At 36.3% G+C, this 21,329-nt stretch overlaps 2 protein-coding genes across 4 annotated transcripts; both read right to left on the minus strand.

The window, feature by feature from the left end:
* Positions 235 to 6,912, minus strand: LOC18774666 (probable rhamnogalacturonate lyase B). Of its 3 annotated transcripts, XM_007208093.2 has the most exons (18): positions 6,585 to 6,912; positions 6,253 to 6,374; positions 5,329 to 5,398; positions 5,078 to 5,199; positions 4,635 to 4,685; positions 4,424 to 4,543; positions 4,209 to 4,328; positions 3,969 to 4,104; positions 3,668 to 3,838; positions 3,421 to 3,576; positions 3,231 to 3,337; positions 3,052 to 3,142; positions 2,809 to 2,950; positions 2,541 to 2,697; positions 2,209 to 2,325; positions 1,998 to 2,124; positions 1,634 to 1,900; positions 235 to 976 (listed from the first exon to the last, which is right to left on the minus strand). In XM_007208093.2, the coding sequence occupies exons 2-17, from the start codon at positions 6,360 to 6,362 to the stop codon at positions 1,661 to 1,663; spliced, it is 2,037 nt and encodes a 678-aa protein (XP_007208155.2). In that variant the 5' UTR covers positions 6,363 to 6,374; positions 6,585 to 6,912; the 3' UTR covers positions 235 to 976; positions 1,634 to 1,660. The 3 variants fall into 3 exon arrangements, with proteins under 3 accessions (XP_007208155.2, XP_020420801.1, XP_020420800.1); XM_020565212.1 differs by lacking the exon at positions 235 to 976 and having other exon boundaries at positions 1,381 to 1,900; positions 3,052 to 3,136; XM_020565211.1 differs by lacking the exon at positions 235 to 976 and having other exon boundaries at positions 1,381 to 1,900; positions 6,585 to 6,911.
* LOC18775037 (L-type lectin-domain containing receptor kinase IX.1) lies at positions 16,507 to 18,769 on the minus strand. The gene has a single exon (XM_007206240.2). It carries the CDS (start codon positions 18,767 to 18,769, stop codon positions 16,694 to 16,696), a length of 2,076 nt encoding a protein of 691 aa, XP_007206302.1. The 3' UTR covers positions 16,507 to 16,693.

Consider the following 21,329-nt stretch of genomic DNA (forward strand, 5'->3'; position numbering starts at 1 on the left):
TAACCTGGATATCAATGATCTAAAAACTGAACGTTTGTGACACTTTAGTAGTGTGTATGAGAAATCTCCTTCACTTGTATTAAAAATAAAACATGGGTTATGATAATAAATGCTATTCGTTGTAAGCAATAGCTCGTATTGAGCCTTTAGTTTAGACGTCTCCAACAATTATAAAACCTAAAATTTATTATGCCTTTTAAAACTTTTGGACAGACTATAACATAAGATATTATATTGCAAAACTGAATTTTTTATTATTTAGATAACCTTAACAATGGGTGAGAAATTTATTAAATATAAAATAAAGAGGCACACATAGTTGGGTGAGGGGGAACAAAAAAGACCATAACCTCTCATGAGAAATAAGAATTTATCAACACACACACAAAAAAAACATTATTAAAAAAAAAAAATGGAAGCCGGGAAGAAAATACAACATAGTTTCAGAGTGAGGAAAACTTTATACAAAGGACATAGACATATATATAATTTGTTTTCACAATGTGGAAAATTGTGGCATTGATGATGGTACTCATTTTTCCCAAGCTAATTGTAGTACAAGCTGAGGAACCTTCTTTTCTATCTATCCCTCCTGCTTCGTCTCATTTCTCCCCTTCTACACTTCCCCAAAATCTTCTCCACATTTCCCTTCAAAATTATTATCTTGGAGACGAAGCAAAATTACCAAAATACTTATTTCATCTGTCTTATGTGAGAATCCATGCAGCCGATCTGGCTTGTACGTATATCTGCAGGGAAACTGTAATTGATCCGCCAAAGTTTGAGAAATGCTACCTTGCGTGCTTCGAAATTTTATTTCGTGACGTTCGAATACAAGTTCATCCTACCATTGAAGCAGTAAAAGCTGGTAGACAAAGAGTTGATACAGGGCTGAAACCACAAGTTTGGGTTCAAAGGCATGTAGACAGAGATGGGAATGCCAAAAGGGTGTGCGTTCTCGATGGCCGGCATTTTTCTGACCAAAACAAAATTATACCAAAATTATAAGACAAGTAATATGTATATCCAACCATAATTTTGTTAAGATTAAGTCCCGTTCCGGATAATTTAGGAGGTAAGGACTGTTAGTATTTCTTTTTAACAACTGGACCTGATAAATTGAGATTAGTAAAAGTAACCTTTCTTTAATCTATTTGTTTACCTATGATAATCAGTTTCAGGAGTTGTGTCAAACAGATGGTTGAATATGAATAACAGAGAATTGATTTAAAGCTTATTTTTTGTACTCTGTGTTTTGTTTCTTTCATTCTGGTTTTGTTGCTTTCCCTGTCTGATGAGTAAGTTCAAATGAAAAGTTGGAGTATACAGAAGAATGTTTGGTACTATTATGCAGTGTCATGTTTGAAAGAAATAAAGTGGTGGAGACATAAATAACCCTTTTATTAAATATACACCATTAGCATCAATAACATGAATTCCTTATTAAATATACAAGGAATGAAATGACTTTTGCCTAGTTTCTAAGCTTATTGTAAACAGAAACAAAAAAAATTAAGAATGGGATTGATTTTCGTATGATTAGTTGCTGTAGTTGAGGCCTGTTTACACTTTATCTACATCAGGGTATATGAATGTATAACTTGTTGTGAAAGAAACCTCTATATGTCACTACCTGTCTATTGGAAGTATAACCGATGCATCACTCTTGAGGAGGTCCTTCTAATCGCAGATAGTCATACATGATGCCGTCGAAAGTTGTCTTGTGTCTTGACTGAGTGAGATAGATGGTGTTGTTTCCTTCTTGTAGCCGATCGTTTCGTAGACCAACACTGAACAACCAGTACAAACCATGAATTCCATGTCTTGCTATGGCATTGTCCTTCCCGATTAGCCCTGTTGTAAAATGAGGTGGGTTTGCGCTCCAATCGTTAACCCGAACCTAAGAACACAATGTCAAACATAAAATTAGCCAAAAACTACACTAAACACTATATCACTTGCACCTTGTGTAGCATTTTCTGGGATTCAAGCAATACCTGCACTTCTGCATTAGTGGCTGAGGCCAATGCCAATTGCAGTGTATAATTTCCAGGATTCGCCCCCTTATTAAGTTGAAATCGAATTTGCCATGTGGTTGGTTCATACGTTTGATTTCCTGTGTTCCTGTAGTAGTGCTAGATTTTGAGAAACAGGACCTACAAATTTAATAAAGCAGAGGCATTGTTATGTTTAAGTAAAAACAAGTACCTGGTCACATGAGCGAAGAACCAATCATCAGGGTAATTGTCAGTACCAACGGTGTAGATGAGATCATGGTTAGGGTATAAATCTGAGTATCGTTCCCACAAGCCGTATTGCCTAAACCTGTAAGCAATGCAATGTGTTAAGCATATAAACAAATAGCTTAGTTTCTATTTGAAGTATAAGGAAATGTTCTTTTATTAGACAGTTTGACTGTCCGAGATTAATTATAATGTACGATCCAAATTGACAGTTTGATAACAGTGTGTCAAACTATCTCACAAAAGAACATAACCCTCTAATTAAAAAGAAATAGGAGGGCTTTTACGAGAACTAACTTGTCTGTGTGATTGGTGTACAATTGGTTCATAAGGGTTGGAGACGGATCTGGTACGTTGAACTCAGCAGCTGATCGATCCGGGATGCCGATTTCCCACAGGGTTGGGCCATTTCTTGGAGGTTCGTAAGTAAGATCAGCCAAATTAATTTCTTTTCCTGCGTATAATTAAAACTCAGTAATGTTAAAATTGGTTTTCATGGCACAAATATTTGTTCGTTCTTTTCTTTCCAACTTAAGGCAATGAAAGATGTGCATAGATAACTTACCTGGTTGAATTATAATATTAGCCTCATATTTGTAATCCCCAATAAAGCCAGGAACAGTTGCATACAAGCTATAGTTCCCAGGTCGAACATCTTTAATGAGGAAATAACCTTGCTTGTTGGCTTGAGTCCAGAACTGATAACCCTGGAGGAAAAAAAAAAAGTAAGGTTATCACCTTAGACATACATGTTTTTGTTTTTCGGGTAAACAAACAATACCCGAACGAATTTGGTGTCACAAATTACCTTGCTTTCCTTTTGCCATGATCCTGCATTTCCAGGTGCAGCCAATCCCACATAAGCGGAGCTTGCCCAAATAAGCCTCTTATTCCTGTACCTAAAACAAGAACAATTTGATCATTTTATGCATAAATTTACACTTCCAGAACCAAAAATAAAAACAAAAGGAAGGAATTAACGCGTACCGATCCCGAACTAGTAATTGACCGGCAACGGATCCACGTTGATCAGAGCTGAGAAAGTCTTTTGATTGAGTGAAATTGTATGGCCATCTTTGCATTTCTTCAACCAACTAAGAAAATTTTTGGGTCATTATAAATTTAAATTATTAGTAGCATAAATGTCGCCTAAAGATGAAATATTATTTATACATACCTGCTCTTTAGCATTTTCCCAGAGTGTGAGATATTCATTTGAGCTTGGAGCTGAATTGAGATGGATAAAGACTGGCCCAAAAACTTTCTTCCATGCCTCACCATCTCGAAATGTCATTCCAACTTCCTTCCCAGCATAATGGGTACTAACAAACATCTGCATAATGTATAATACTTAGCTTTTGTCACTCATAAATATGGATACGGATACATATGGGTGGGGAGAGAGATTAGATGGGTGGACTTACAGAGAGGGCAGTTGGGCCCACATGGGAGGTGAGGTCCTGCTTGAAGGGCCCAGCGGTACGGAACTCATCACTGGGTGTAATGATCCAGAAGCCCACAGCTGGGTCTTTACAAATCCAACCATGGACCTTGTTATCTTTGTCCTCACTTGAGTATTGGTATTTGTCATCCACCTGCAAAATCATAAATTATTATGTCACGAGACCAAAAAGAAAGCGAATATACATATACCCAAGTAAAATAATTTTGAGAATCCCTTTTTACTCAAAGTCAGGATTGCTGGGATAGATAATATGCCAGTACCTCTCCTCTAAAGTCAGGATTGCTGGGATTGGTTAAAAGAACAGCTTCGGGATAGGCAAGGGGCAGACCATTTGCACGGTCATCGGCTGTTGGCATGACCCTTTTCCTGTCGTCAGATATAGCCATGTACCGAAATCTGCAATTGAACACAATAATTAGTGAAGTTGTCACTTTTTTTTTGTTATAATCCAACACAATGCGCCCGGCATAAATCAATAAATTTTGGCCCTTTACACTTACTTGTCTTGTTGAAGCTTGTAAACAATTCTAATTTGATCCATATCTACCTCCGGCATCCCTTTGAGGCGCTCGAAAATGGCGTAGGCATAGAACCCAGAGCGACCGCGCTGCATTATGTACCTGTACGTAGCAAAGTTTAATGTAAAAGTTTGAGAGAATTTCCAACATAAAGTCTGTACTTGTTATTTTCTAATTGAAAAAGTTTAAGAACATACCTTTTGTCAACATTCAAGGGAACTGAGGCGTTACCGAGGGAATGACTGTAGGTTTTAGTAAAAGAAATCTCTATTTGATCTGACGTCGTTCTAACAACTTTAAATCTTGTTCCTTGTAGCCTGCGCGTGATTTATGTACACAATTTTTAGTCAAAAGTGGTAACAGTTTATGGTATGAAATGAATAAAAGGGAAGAAGCAAGAGGACTTACTTGTCCACACCACCTTTTTCTCCCCGCTTGTTCCAGACAAGATCCCAGTACCTGTATGATTAAGTTGCAAATTAGATTATATACTTCGTGAACAGTTAGATATTTAGTCATATACTTATTCTTAGCGCTAATGACACAGATAAATTCTACACAACTTAATTTCTATAAATAAACATTAAAAAAACCCAAAAAAGGGCTAGTGAGGGTTTTTTGAATGAGGTTTTGAGGTTGAGCTTGTTTTAAGAAATTGATAGTAGTTTTGTAATTTATAAGAAGTTTGAAGTCTTTTTGTTATATTGTAAATGGGCGTTGAGTGTGTTTCTAAAGTCCATTTTATATACAGTATTTTTATAATTTAGACCCCTATATTAAGTATAATAATGAATCTCCTGAGCACAAATAATTTTATTCAAAAAATAGTTTGAAGGAATTTGTGTGCTTGCCCTCTATTGCTTGGCTGGTTCTTGATGTCAAGCAAGTTGTCAATTCCCTTGTACTTGATGCCAATGACGTCTCCTCCGGGATAAGAAAAAGTGAGTTGGACAAGGCCATTATTAAGCACCACCTAAAAAGAAATCACCTCAGAGTCACATGACGTTTTGACAATATAGAATATAGATAGCTTTCATGCAGATATTGAGAAATTTCAGATGTGAAAAAAAGAAAATTAGCTTTGAATAACCAATAAAATTACCTGATTATCAGTCTTCGATAGCATCTGATTGTACGTATTATCTCGTCTAGAAACGCTCCTTAGTTCTCTTCTGCAATTAAACAAACACCAAGTATATTTCACTAAAAATTCTCATTAATTGTTAATTCAGTTATACATAAGAATTCTCGGTAACTCGAATTAAAAGTGTGAAAATTGCTACCCTATAGTTTATTCGATCTACGAATAAATATATACGTTCTCTTAATTTAAATTTTTTAATGATTAGCATATATGTTGTCTTGTGAGTCGTTAGTACTAACCGTGACCTTCTGGTAAAGACTGCAAGAAAGTTAAAGGCAAAACATGGTGGGCCTACAAACATCGTATAGACTATATAGGTGTGACTGAAAATATTTAAGGTGTGACTCACGAGACAGACGAAGACAACTAATCTGAAAAGGGAGGGGTTCGTTCATAGGACTCGTAAAAGTCTTTACAGTTACCATGATAGGCGCTCCTCCAATGAGAGCAAGAAAGTATATACGTTGATGAGGACTTGTAGAAGTCCTCGACAGAGAAAAAAAAAAACACAGAAAAAGAAAAATAATACGGAAAACTAAAAATTTGAGAGTATAGTCATCTTGGGAAATCAACATATTAAAAGCATTTAATATAATATAATAATACTTTTGCTAAAGAAAAAAAGAAAAGAAAAAACAATACTTGAGACGTTAGAAAAAATTTCAATGGCCATCTTTTGCAGACGTTAGCAACTCAGAGGTCATCACCATTAAAACGACAATGCATGCTCTATCTTGCAGACAGAGCTTTCTGTAACCTATTTTTTTTTGTTCTTTTTTGAGAATTTCTTTAACCTCTTAACTATGCATTGGAATTTATCTATAATATGATGATCGTACATGAATTCAAAGAAAAATGAAAGAGAAAGGATAGAGGACGAACCTTACTGGGGGGGTCCTCACGGAACCGTGATCGTCACGGGACAAGGAAAACAAGGCAAGCATTGCGAATGACCCAAGAACCCAGCTCCATTGCTTTAGGTTAAATGACATCTTCAACAACCCCTGCAGATTGATTTTTCACAGGAGATGTCAGAAGACATGCATACTTTTGAGACAAAGGCGATGGTATTTTATTACATGAATACACAAGCAGAACAATAGCTCCATATGGTAAATTAAGATACATGACAACAAACTCTTGCATGGTGTGGTAATTACACCAAAATTAAATCGCAACCCAGCTAAGCAAAATTCCAAAAATATCGGATGTACCTTGATTCACGGAAAATTATATGGAGTTGTGGCTAGCTAAGCTCCTATATCGATGGCCGTCTTTTGGAAGCAAAAGAAAAACTATGGAGGGGGACAAGGAACAAGTTATCTTATTAGAATGTGTACTTTCTCTCTCTCCTCTCTCTCTATCTCTCTCTCTCTCTCTCTCTCTCTCTCTCTCTCTCTTTCTCTGGTCGTTACTAAATTCCTTTTTGGATCCTTAAGGCTTCAAAAACGTGCAAACATATATATAACCGCAGGTGGACAATTGAGTTTTGCTTTCCTGTTTGGCATGTTAGAATTCTAGTCCTTTTTATTTGTACATATTTTTCCCAATTTTGTGCGGAAATCCCAACAATTACCTGCTTCAATTAAGGCAACCCGTCTACTCTTCTAACTCATAAAGGAAAGGGTAATTTTGTCCAGGGAAAATATTATGTGGGCTTAGGATGGTAAGGTGAACTGAAATCATTGACAAATTTCTAGAATTTTGTGCCAACTTTTTGACAAATTTTGAGATTTCAGTAAACTAATATGGTTGAATTTCGGACGGGGTGTATTTCTCCGGAACTGTTTGTGCTGTTATACCAAAATTTGACAAATTTCGTTAAGGGTCATACCGTAATTAAATTATTATAATTGCCTGTTGGTATTTGGTAGAGCAAGCTGACGGGTGATTTTCCTTTGGAGGGCGTCAAGAAAGGTGGCAATTTGTGCCTAACTTTTAGGAAGTGATAACATTCAAATACACTGTGATCATCAGTTAATCAGGAGATACTAATCTTCCATTAGCTTATAATTACATGCTAATGATTCAACCTGATGTTCAAGACGTGTGCTTTCAAATCTCGTTGTTTTAATATAACTGTATTGATTAGGCCGTCAAAGTTTGATTACGTCGGCTGTTGGGCGTCAAAGTTCAAGTCTCAGAAACACTTCTGTTTTCTTTCTTTGAAGTCTCAAGTCTCAGAAATACTAATTTCTCCCCACACAAAAAAGTCTCAGAAATACTTCCGTTTTCTTTCATTTTGTTTTTTTAAGTAGACTATGAAGAAACGGCAACTCACAAAGTCTCATGCTTCAATTTTCAAACCACTAGAACCCAAGATAGATGTAAACTCAATTTAAATTGTACACGATTAATAAAATGAACTGTTATTAACACTCTAAAAAAGTAATCATGCACTTCTCGGAATACAATTTCTCTCTTATCTTTTTATACAAAATGAGTGCAGGATGACGTTTTTAAAGTATCAATACCAGCTCCCTTAACAAAAATTCTATCATGTCAGAAACCCCAGCTAAACAACTATGTCTTACATTCTAGAACACGCCATGACTGAGTTTAATATGATATAGAATATAACGTTAGAAAGCGTACCTCGCAAAAGCAATTTGTTTGTACTTGAAACGATTTTAGGACTCTTGCCAGACCAAAATCAGAAGTTAAGAAACGATAGATTTTAGCACTCTTGCCAGAATAAAATCAGAAGTTAAGAAACAATGTCACCTCCGAAACACATTAAGTAGAGGCTCCAGACTCCTACTCGCCTCGGGACCAAACTTTTTTCTTTCCTTTTTCGAACCTTTCCTAATCTTTTGAGGACATGTGGACAGTGAAATAGATTACGAAGCATTAAGAGGAGTGTTTAGATCAAGATGTTTCCTATATTTAGAATTCTTTGTTTGATAAGGAAATAGGGCACTGATCAAATTAAGCCTTCAACTTTCCTTTTTTTTTTTTTTTTTTTTTTCCAAATAATGATTGGTTATTAAGCCTTCACCTTTTGTTTCTCCTACAGATTTTAGGAAAATGAGAATGGAAACATAACCTCGAGAATATACAGATCAGTACTCCAAATTACTTAAGCTAAAAATTCCTCACAAAAATATTTTTCGTACCAAAATCCAATAAAAATAAACCCAAACCATGATGGATGTTAATTTCCAACAGAGAACCCACCTGTGACACATACCAGGGCAAGAATAACAAATCTGAAAAAGAATCCGCCCCTCATGTGATTCCAAACCACATTGAACATGGCAGCCACATACATTTTCCCACACACACAAAACAAGACCATCCCGCCCGTGACATCGATCTGAACACACTTTGCTTTCAACCACTACTTTTTGCCTCTTCCATGTATAATCTCTCGAATAGAAATTTACTTTTGAAAATGTAGAATTCTAGGAACAAGACAACAAAAGTTAAACAGTATTGGGATGCAAATGTTGCATGCGAGAGAATATGTTTTTTTTTTTCCTTTCTCTTTTATGGTGGTTTGATAATTACATGGTGTACCCCAAAAGATAGAGACAAGAGTGTATAGCATAAAGCCTATAGGAAGCTTGATTAATCATTGTTTCTATATATGGTGGAAGGACAGAAAAAGATGGTCGCTTTTTCATTATAGTCTATGGAGGAATATTTACGCATGCATTTTGCACCATCTAATACAGGTATGTATCATATTTACTAACCACATTATTGATTAATTCTTTAATACAGATGAATTCCACATACACTAGTGGAGTCCACTTCTATTAAAGACTTAGAGTCGATAAATATAATACAAATAGCATTTTGATATCTCTATTTTCACTTCTTCCCTCTAATTATTATTTTCTTTTCAATATCCTTAAACAGTAAGAGTTAATTTGATTGGTCTACCAACTCCTAAGCTAATCTAGCTTAATCATTAACAACTAATTTGGTTTTACCCTAGCCAGCTAGCTCTTTTGACTTGCAATTATATCTTTGTACCTAATTAACTTTTCTTAATACTATTAAGATTACAAAACCCAAATGTCTCATTCCAAATTCCAAATCCTAAACCTACTTTATGGGACATTTTGTTTGTTTAATCTCTCGTACTTAACCAATAAGACATTCCCTAATCGCATCCCATGTGCTCTTGTTGTAACTGATGTTACCAAATACTTCCAAAATCTTCTTCAACCAAACCAAATATTAAAGATTTGACATTCGAAAACAATATTAAAATACGCATCCTCTTGGTTTTGAAGAACTTTCCTTACCAAAGCTGTTTCTGGAACTAACCTACTCCACAAGGAATCCATTGGGGAGGTGTTGTGCTCAAGAATCCATTGGGGAGGTGACAGGAGCTTTTTTTAATTACTATTTACGAGTTTTGATCGAGTCCCGTGATACTAAAGTAGTGCCACGTGTCGAAATCATGATGCATCATGCACTTACGATTTGTCTTGCACGACAGTTTTTCCATAGATTGACAGCAAAACGACAACATCGTATTGTTGTTTTTTTTTTTTGGGGTCAATTTTTTTATAGAACAACAAATCTCGAATGGAATAAAAGTTTTGGGCTTAAAGTTTTTAGTATCTCCCCCTTTCCTCTATTGGGCCTCCCTCGTTGGAAGGTTATGAGAGTGTTTTTTTTTTAAGGGAAAAAAAAAAAAAAAAAGTTCGAGTAAGAAGTACCCGTCTAACCTGATTTTGATCTCTTCCTCGTACATTAGATTGATAAAGAATATCATTTTGTCAAAAAGTTTTTTTTAAAAAAAAAGTCTAACCTGTTAAATAATTTAACATATACAGATCAATGTTTAATATGATATACCTAACATGTTCTATACTATCGCTGTCTGAAAATCCAATAATATTACGTAGGACAAAGAAAACATGCAAGTAAATGACAATATTTCCTAGCAAAAAGAAAATGACATTTGTTCCATTAGCCGGGTTTTTCCCCCTTCCCCCGTACAAATAATTTTAAACTCTGATTTGTGAGATTTGAACTCAAGACATACTACAATTACCACGTAAAAAAAAAGAAAAAAAAAGTCACTAAGCTATAGGGTAAAAGACCTTACACAAATTATATTAACACATACCATAATGAATATGAATTTAAAATAAGCAAATTCATGGAAACATCAAATTTCACTCAAGCGTACCTGTGTTCCTCTCCATGCTAAAAGCTGGTTTTTAGTCGATAGTTTGAGACTCTAGATCATGCAGAGTCTATGGTCTAAATACCTTGTCCAATTAAAGCTTCGGAATAAAGAAGGCGACAGATAGATTAGAAAAGTGGATGAGTCAAAAAGTTTTGTTGGGGTGCATAATGTTTTCATTTTTTATTTGAGAGATTGGTGGGGTGTGTTTGTGCAAATTTCTCACAGGAGAGTATTCATGTGTAGATCCTTTATTTTTGAGTTTCTTTCTCTCTTTTTCTTGATTTTTGCAAAATAAATAGGAGTAAAAGACCACATCCAACGAATGTTGGAGGCCCTTTGATGCCTAAGTTAGTTCAATTGAATCTTTGAAATAAGATGTGGCAATAGCTAAAAATGGTACGGAGTTTTTTCTCATGGGGAGAGTCTGGTGCCGGAGACTTGTGGGGAAAATAGAGAGAGAGAGAGAGAGAGAGAGAGAGAGAGTAGGGGTTCTCGGGTAAAAAAAATCGGATTACTTTGTGTGTTGAATATGGCTACATATTTATAGGGCTCTAGCCACCTAGGGTTTTTTTTAAAGAATATCTTCTTATTTGGAAGGAAGATATTCTTTCCCAAAAATGTAGAGATTGAGTCAATTAGGGATTTGATTGAGATCCTCAAAATGAGATAATATCCTAAATTGATGATATTATCTTTTAATTGGTGATTATATTCCCAAATAAAGATAATATCGTATTTTTAGTATCAATGAATTGGCCAAATAAATAGGCTCAATTAATTGACTTATGAGATATTTTTCTTGTCCGCGTGGCACCTTGTGATTGGAAGCTGAAATATTTGCTCCCACAAATGCCTCACATCTTCTGCATGGCGGTTATGAGGCATGGAAGAGATGAGAAATAGTCTCTGGGCTTTCCAACTGCATATGGGTTTTCTTCCTTGAGTTGGACTCCTTTTGTAAATTGGGCTCCTAATTGGAGCAGGCTTTTGACTTTTCTTGAAGTTAGGCTCCCAATGGGAATAGGTTTGTGATTCCTTGTTAGTCAACGATACCCAACGGCTATAAATGCAAGGCTTCTCTTCACTCATCTTCATATCGCAAACTTGTTTTCCTCTACTTTCAAGCTTGTGAGAGAGATCTTGGAGGATTGTATTACTTTTTGAGGAGAATAGTTGTGAAGAGTAGGCAGCTGAAGCTGTTGAGCAAATGGATGCATCTATTGAGCATGTAGTTGAGCTAGGCAGAGCCACAGAGGGCGTAATTGATCAAGCAAAAGCTAAGCAGGTCGCCGACCAGTAGATGAAGACTCTTTTATCTTTTCAAGCTTTGTAATATATTTTCTTTTGAACTCAGTCGGTTGGTCACTTTACTATGGAAACTTCAGTTGTTTCTTTCACTTCAATTCGTATTGTGTCTTGTGATTCGCTTGAGTGTCCGGCAAGAGCCTTAGTAGTGCATTTCCCTTGGGATGTTTGACTGTTTACCCATCGCTTGCTTGAACGGTGCTATTCTGCTTCTCCCTTATGATGCTTCATGGTGGTCGCCTTGCGTCTTCCTTAGGACAGTTCTTATGGGCAATGGCCTGGTTAGCCTATGTCTCCCTTAGGACGTTTCATGGTTGTCGCACTGTGTCTCCCTTAGGACGCTTCGTGGTTGTTGTCCTGCGTCTCCCTTAGGATTTTCAAAGAATATCTTCTTATTTTGAAGGAAGATATTCTTTCTCTAAAATGTAGAGATTGAGTAAATTAGGAATTTGATTGAGATCAAATCATCAACTACCTAAAATTATGATATTAACTTTTAATTGGTGATTATATTCCTAAATAAAGATAATATCGCATATTTAAGATAATATCCCTATTTTTAGTATCAATTAATTGGCCAAATAAATGAGCTCAATTAATTAACCTAAGAAATATTCTTCTTATCCACATGACATCTTGTGATTGGAAGCAGATAAATTTCCTTCCACAGGGTGCATAATGCTTACTCACATGTCAATGGGTCGAAACTTGAACTGGTTGGATATTCTATCATATATATGGTAAACTAATGAATCTATTGCCAAATTTTGGTTTGCATTTGAATCTGATTTAATATTTTTATTCATGAGTTACAATATTCGAGGAAAGCTCTATAGTTAAAATCTCAGGTTGACCAAAAATAAGGGAATTATAATCATAGAAGTGCGGTTTATCAAACCAGCTATATATCCATGCACAAACTATCTATTAGTTTAATATATTTGATAAATTTATAATAAAATCTATTTCTTGCATTGATTTTAGGCTTAAATGCTAAAATGGTCCCTGTGTTTTAGTCCGTTGGCCAATTTAGTCTATGTGTTTTCAATTTGGCTAATTTGGTCCCTGTGTTTCAGACCATTAGCTAATGTAATCCAATCCGTTAAACTTTTGTTAAAATATTAATAAAAAAAATATAAATATTTGAATTCAATCTATAAAATAAATAATTATGAAATAAAAATAAGATTTAAAAGCTAAAAGTAATTAAAAACCAAAGGACAACACCATTTCAGCAACACCCTTTCTCCCTAGTAACAACTCACCCACACGCAAAAACCCCAACTCCCCAAGCCACAGCCACCCACCCCACCCCTCCCCTAGTTTTAAATTAATTTCAACAAAATTTATAGGTTTTCAAAGGAAGAAGAAAAAAGAAAAAGAATTATCATGTTTATTTAACGGCAATTTTAACAGAATGGGCTATATTGGCTAACAGTGCTAAACACAGGGACCAAATTGGCCAAATTAAAAACACATGGACCAAATTGGCCAACAAGATAAAACACAGGGACTATTTTAGCATTTAAGCCTTGATTTTATATATAAACACTAAAAGTTATAAATTGAAAAGAAATTTTTTTTTTTTTAAAAGGACCTGATGATGTGTGAAATATCATTATTATCCTTGCATTATGATTTTTAGAGAAGGGAAAGAACAAAAAAAGTCGGAGAGGAGGGGAAGAGAGAAAAGGAAAAATATAAAGAAAGAAGAAAAGTGTATGGGCTTCTTAAAAAACAAAAAGTTTATGGACTTCTACCAACAAAAGAAAGGTAAGGTATATGGGCTTTGAAGTTGGGTTTAGGGGAGTTGGGTTGTATGAGATATATATAGCCAATTTGGTTCAGTGCGGACTGGGACGCTTGCGGGAGACTTTCGAGTTTCCCGACAGGTCGATGTACAACCGAAAGGTGAATGCTTTACCAAACTCGTGTACAACTCCTTTCCTGTGTATTGATTTCCGCTTATTACATGCTTGGTTTCCTAAATTCTTTCTCCACAGCACCCCCTGACCAAAGAAACAAAAAACCAGAAAGCCAAGATCTCTATAAAGCGAGGGTTTTTTGAGATACAAAATCAGAATTAAAATCAGGTTGAATCAATTTGATTTGATTTTTTTAACTTTGGTTGACTTTTTAGTCAACTAAGTTTTTTACCGCTTTTTTCAATCCAGTTCCACTCGGTTTTCCTGTCTCCATGCCACCCCTAGTAACAACCCAATTGACAAATTACCAATTCAAGTTGTTTGGTATGGTAACCAGTTTTCACAATATGAAAATAAAAATACCAAAAAGAATTTGTTTGGTTTTGGTAAATATAGGAACCGACATATTATTGACTGACTTTTCGAAATCAAAAGGCTATCGAAATATATCAAAGAACTAATCCTCTATTTAGATGAAGAAATTGAAAATTGCCTAGAATTTTTAAATGACAGAATTTATATCTCTATCGTTTAAATTTCTAGCAATTCATAATTTCAATGTTTGGATTTATGTATGTCAAATTTTGTAAATGATAGAAATTACAAGGAAAAAAGAATTCTTGCTCAATAGAAATTGCGAAATGACGCCTCTTTTGGCTGAAATTAAACTTGGAAATCTCGATCTCCAATTTCGACGATTTTTCCCTTGCGTCATTTAATAAGTTCCATGCTTGAGTTGCCAAACGATGGAAATATCAAATTCTCCCATTCCTCCTGACTTTTAGCTAAATCCCGAGTTATTTTCCTCTATCCAAACGGAGTGTGATAGAAATGTTAGTATTCAATAATACTACTAATAATATTGAGATAGTTGCTGCATAGGGCATCCACACCAAAGACGAGAGATTCTCCAATAAGTATTTAAGTTAAGGATTGGTTAAATTTCAAATCTCTGTCGTTGGATTGCATTCATTAGATGTGTTGGTAAATTTAATATGCAACATACATGCAATCCAACGGTCAAGAATAAAAATATGTAATCAATCCTTAACATAAAATACTTATCGGAGAAAACGAATTAGTGATACTTGAAAAGTAAGCTAAGCGTGAATATATTTTTCTTAGTAAATTGACAATAAACTCATTATTTTTTAATCCTAAAGAAATATTCATTTATAAATGGGACCTCTCGACTTGAACATGGCAGCTCAACTCTTGCGTTCAACCGCGGACTCAACCTGAACCTCAAGACCTCCATATATAAAATTCACCAAAAATTCATCCTAACTCTAAAAAAATTAACTAAAGATCTTAATATTTCGGTTATCCTAATTATTAATGTCAACTCCCACTAGATGATCAATATCTACCATTAAATGCTGTTAAATGCATAAAATCAGGAAATTAGATCACTCTTGGACGCTAGTTGTTGTTATCACACAGTCTCATGTCTTTTTGGAGTAGACAAACCTAAGAGAATTGATCAAAGAAAATAAATAAAGATTACCAAAAAAACATAATGCATATTTTCGAATCTTAGGCATACCTGGTATTATATATGTTACATGCAGCTAGATATTTGGCCTCGATGGTCCTTTTGAACATACAGCTAGAAAAAGTCTTTCTTCAAATCTTGTGAACATACAGCTAGATATTTGGCCTCGATGGTCCTTTTTTTAAGCATAAAGCTGCATTATGTATCCATGGCTTGGACAGATTTGTCTCTAAGCTAATTCCATGGCTTCCTAGGAACGGACCAAGATATGAGCCAAAAGGATCAGAAAAACTTGTATGAAATGGGAATAATTTAGTTTGTTATTTTGGTCAATTATAGAATACTGTGTAAGAAAATTATCACGCGTGACATATCATAATTGTTCAAAAATAACATTATTTTGCTATTTCCGTTTCATGTAAGCCAAGATATGAACCAAAAGGACATCACGAGCTAATTTCGATGAAATCCAAGTCACCAAAATGTGGAAAATAAAAGCATCTGCCGGCCAAAGTTGTCAAACATGTCAACACCAATTATGCCATAGGAGGTACAAACACCACATTGCTTGAAGTATACAGATGCTCATGGTGGCGGAACAAACCCAAAAAGATAAGTATTTTTTGACCAGGCCAAGGTTGGCCCCTATTGCCAATATGCCAACTTAAAATATAATATATGTCTCTTCCGAGTGCACGAGTTGACAATAGAGCTAGTGAAAACGGAACAGAACTCAAGCCTGGTCAAAAAAGGAACATAACTCAAGCCAAAACACACTTTTGATGGTTTTAAAAATGGTTGGACCACACTTAGAAATCCAGTTCAAACATGAAAGTATTGGTAGCTGTACAAAGCACTATTCTGTATTTCCTTTTGTGTGAGAAACACGGGATCATTCAAACGAGAAAAACTAAAGTGTCACGGGTTTTTATACTCTTTCTCTATCTCTCTCGTTACGTGATGAAATCAGTAGAGAGGAATAGCGTACACAAAGTAAGCAAAAAATTAAACCTGCAATCAACTTGATGGTGAGAACAAAGAACTTGCAATAAATTATATGAGAACCAATTTCTACCTCCAGTTGTAAAAACTGGTTCTTCAGATATACCTCTCAAGAAAAATAAAAAAACGTCCTTTCAGTAACTCTGTAAAAACGTTTTAAATTAGTAATATTACTATGAACTTGTACCTGAAACATTAACACAAGTTCAAATTGACCAACACAATATCATCATCACCCATTCGTTGTAGGTTTATTAATTAACAAGCACATAAAAAATACACTTGCAAACTAAGTAAGCCAACTCTTTCTATGAAGGAAAACAATAGAAAGCACAAGAATTCTTTCTCTGAACCACGGACAAGAAAGAAACAAAACCAAAAAATATAAGTGAAACAAAACCAAAAAATATAAGTGAAACAAAAAAAGTTAATTGAGGGATATAGCTACACATCGACTTTGCGTGAATTCAACAGAGCTTTTGAGGAACCTGCTGACTGTGATGAATTATAAGTAGCACAGCTGCTACACGAACACTGCGTTCCATCTTTAACCGATGATCCGGTGAGGTTAAATGATGTGTAGGAGAACCTACACATACTCAATGGAGGTGCAAAGTACATTGGCACTGGCAACTTTGATGGCAGGCTTGGCATTGGAGCTTCAAAATTGAGAACGTTTATGACTTGCCTAATAGAGGGCCTAACAGTAGGATCAGGATGGCAGCACCATAACCCAACTGCCATCAAGCATTCTATTTGCTGCTCATCAAAATCCCTACACAATCTTTCATCAGCAGCTTCAAGTATTTGGTCTTTTCCGTAGAGATCCCAAACCCACTCCACCAGCCTTACCCTGCTTGGTTCTGCCTTTGCTTCAACTGGCCTCCTTCCACAACTGATTTCTAGGGCAACCACCCCAAAACTATACACATCAGACTCTTTGCTAGCCCTGCCAGTTGTCACACACTCTGGGGCTAGGTACCCCATGGTTCCTGCCAAAACAGTTGTTTGCGACCCCAATTCATGGTCTACAAGCCTTGCAAGCCCAAAATCACCTAGCTTGGCATTGAAGTTTGAATCCAACATCACATTGCTTGACTTGATATCTCTATGCACCACACATTGTTCCCATTCCTCATGAAGATACAAAATGGCGGAGGCCAAACCAAGGGCTATTTTGTACCTTAGTGTCCAAGTTAGGTGGAGTTTCATTCCAAACAGATGGGAATCAAGGCTTCCGTTTGGCATAAGTTCGTAGATGAGAAGGAACTCATTTTGTTCATGACACCAACCAATGAGTTGAACCAAATTTCTGTGCCTCAATCGACTGATGATCCTCACTTCCGCAACATACTCCTTTTTCCCCTGCTTTGATCCTCTAGACACCCTCTTCACAGCCACTTCTGTGTTGGATTCACTTAACAAGCCCTTGTAGACACCTCCAAATCCTCCCTCTCCAAGCTTCCCTCCCTCTGAAAAGTTATTTGTTGCACGACTTAGTTCGCGGTAAGTGAACCTCCGGGGCCCTGTTCCTTTGTCAAACTCATCATCCATAGACATGTCATATGCCTCATCTATCTTGTTAACCCTTTTCCTCCAAGACATGAACCAGAACAGGCCTAATCCACAACTCAAAAGCCCAAAACCCGCTCCTAAACCAATCCCCAACCTCAACTTTTTTTGCGCTTCCTTATTACTGTTGATCTCCAGGGTTGAACTAAATGACCAAGACAGGATGTTATGTATTTCAACCCAATAACCTGTGGCAGCAGAGAAACCAACGCTAACTAGCTCCGGCAACACATCCTTCAAATTAACTATATAAGAGACGCTACAATCTCCAACATTGTACGTTGGATTTTTAGAATAAGTTAGGAAAACAGTCAAATTCCTGGTGGTGGAGTTGTAAGTCACCCATGCATTTGCTACTGATCCATTTTTTATGGTAGTTTTCCATGAAACATTGGCTACTGAGGCAATGGAATTGATATTGATTCCTACATGATCAGGGCTTGGATCCCATTCATTCTTATAACTGTCAAACTCAACAGCAACAATGTTATTTTTGGAGGCGTTTAAAGCAGTCTCAGAGCTAAATAGTGCAAGGTATCCACCAGTTGAATGGTTGGGAATCTCTGATCCAAATGGTGCAAGGAAGAAAGATATGCCGTCGCCATAGTATGTGTCGTTGAGAGCTTTCATGACAAAGGAGAAATGAGTTGTGAAGTCAGTGAGCCTCCCTGTGCTGGAGTCCCAAAGGCGCACTGGTTGAAAGTATGTGGCTCGACCAGCGCTCTCAGTCAAGGGACCATCAACTTGATTCTTTGTGAGTTGGATGACTCCTCGTGATGGAAATGCATCGCCTTGGAAGTTTAAATCCTTCGTATTGGTATTAAAACTGGAGATGTTGAAGGAGAATGACTTAACATTTTTTAGTATTAACAGCAACAGAAAGATGTAAATGAGAAGTGAGGGTAAAGTTTGTGTTTGATGGTGCGAAAATGGTTTGAAGAAAGCCATGGTTGCAAGGCCTGCACAGAAAGGAAAGCAGGAAGGAAGATGTATGCTTATTTGGATGGAGAGGCCTAGGCAGTTCAACTATATGGTTGTCCTGTTTCAAGACTAGGTTTTATTAACCAAGTCAATTTCATCAAAGGATATTCTTCTCAGCTGTTCTCACTCAAATACTCTACATATACACACACTGCATTCTGATCATATTTGTTTTACCATAAGATATCATTCTTGAAGTGTACTTATTAATTACACGCATCATGTGATTAGCTAATATGATCATAAAATACGCGTATCGTGACGGTTGAGTTGCAGGATTTTAGTGTTTTGTCTGTACATTTGGCGGGGAATGTGGAAGCAGATGTTACTAATTAATTTAACCATTGTGATGTTTGGTCGGCTTGCTGGTATGCTGAGGTATCTAAGATGATAGCTGCTTTTTTTCTTTTTCTTTTTCTTTTTTCCACTTATTGCTCAGGATTAAATTATTTATGGTTTCCAGGAATATGACTCTGTATCTTTCATTCTGACTTTTTCAATTGCTCTATCTACCCCAACTCAACAAAACATTAAACACAATAATCTGTTTTCTTACGTTAATTTAAACTATGCATTACATCAGGCTTGGAGAACAGCTGAGAATTAAAGTAATGTAAGAATGTGACAAAATAACAGGACAAAATTGTGTTTTGATATTTTCTTCCACACCTCAAGAACAACGCCGGCCGCCGTCCTAATTGTGTATTTTCGAAGAGGCTGGATAGGATGGTTGAATTCTCGAAGAAAACAAAACCATCTCCACCTTAGCCTGCCGAATAAGAAAAGATTTTAGAAACAAGGGTCAGAGTGGTCATGTATCCCACAAATCAAATACTTTTCTTTTGGCTGTTTCAAAATTCTTTCAAATGGTAATATATATATTTTATACTAAATTTGGCTTTTCCACCTTCAAACTAATTTTTTCTTACCTGCAACTTATTGTCTTATTTTTCTGCAAATAAAACCCAACTTTTATAAGTAAAACCCGATTACTATGATTTAATTAAGCGAGTTACCTAATTAAATTTAAAATATGATTTATTACAAATTTGACTAATCACATATTAATTCTTTTAAATTTCAAAATATTTGGCACTTCTCTCTTAAGAACCTTGTTACCCCATTATATTTGCATGTCTTTTATTTCTGGTCGATTGTATCACTACCCAAGATTCCATCTACAAGGAGATGGGTGAGCTGCAAGTGTTGGATCTTCTGCTTTGTATGACCTAGTCCTAAGTACTATTAGGACTTTAGGAGGATTTTGGAATCAAAACGAGAGTACAAGAGAGTCACCAAAAGGATTGAGCAAGGGCGAGAGAGTAAATAAGACCTAGGATTTAGAAAAGAGCTAAGGGGTTCATCTTGTAACCAAAATTGTTCTCTTCGGACTAGTGAAATTTGTAAGGTTGATTACAAATGGCATTGGCACAAACTGCCGAATCTCGTCAAATTCTTGTATTCTTGTTAATTTTGTTTGTTTGTTTGTGTGGGGTGCTTGTTTATCACTTTTGCCGATTTGTTTGTGTGTGTTCATCGTAGTCCGTAAAGATAATGCGATCTTATCACTTTTGTACAGCACAGAGAACCATCTACAGTATGAAAATTAAATGTAGATGAGTTACAATGATAACAGCTTGTCATAGGCATGATAATCACTGATTAGTAATGAGATGGAGTAGCATAAATGTAGTTATAACAAAAATCAATTTGTTCCATAGGTCAGCGGTAGAGCATTTTAACTGTAGATCAAGAGGTCGCCGGTTCAAACCAATTAGGCCCTTTCCTTTGGTTTTTTTTTAAAAATGATATAACTTAGAGAGATATTTTATTTAATTATCTGTAACACCCCGATCCCAAATTTAACCCTTATTTAATTATTTAATTATTTAAGGGCATTTTGGTCATATTTTTAACCGGAGAGAGTTTGGGGCAGTGACTAGTATTTTTGGATAGGTCGTACTGAGACGAGTTCATAGACACGTAGTGGGCTCGAATCGGAGTTGTAACGAGAGAGATATGGTCAAAAGAAGCCTAGTGGCATAATCCTAAATATTTCGAAATGGGATTTTTTTTATAAAACTCAGATTTCTCTCTCTCTCTCTCTCTCTCTCTCTCTCTCTCGCGACCTCTCTCTCTCTCTCTCTCCTTGTAATTCCGGCCACCGGCCACGGCTGTGGACGGGGCCGGTACCAAAATGACTGGGGCGTCGTCCTCTTCCAGCCCCAGCCGTCTCCCGCCTCCAGCCGCCGCGGTTTCGCCGAAAAATGGAGAAGAAGCGGCCGGCATCGTCCGATCTTCGCCGCCATCGATCTCCCTCCTCCGGCCACTGATTCCGACAAGCAAGGTATGGTTTCTCACCTACTTTTCATGCTCTAGCTGATGGTTGGGTAGGATTGGATCGATTCTTAGCGTAGCCAACTCGATTTTCGAATTGAAAATCGGTCGAACTTCGGCCTCCGTGATCGGCCATTTTCGGCCACTTTTTGGGGTAGGTCCAAGAACAAAAGTGGCTCCAAATAGGGTG

This window comes from Prunus persica, chromosome G6 (assembly GCF_000346465.2).
Source record: "Prunus persica cultivar Lovell chromosome G6, Prunus_persica_NCBIv2, whole genome shotgun sequence".
NCBI lineage: Eukaryota > Viridiplantae > Streptophyta > Magnoliopsida > Rosales > Rosaceae > Prunus > Prunus persica.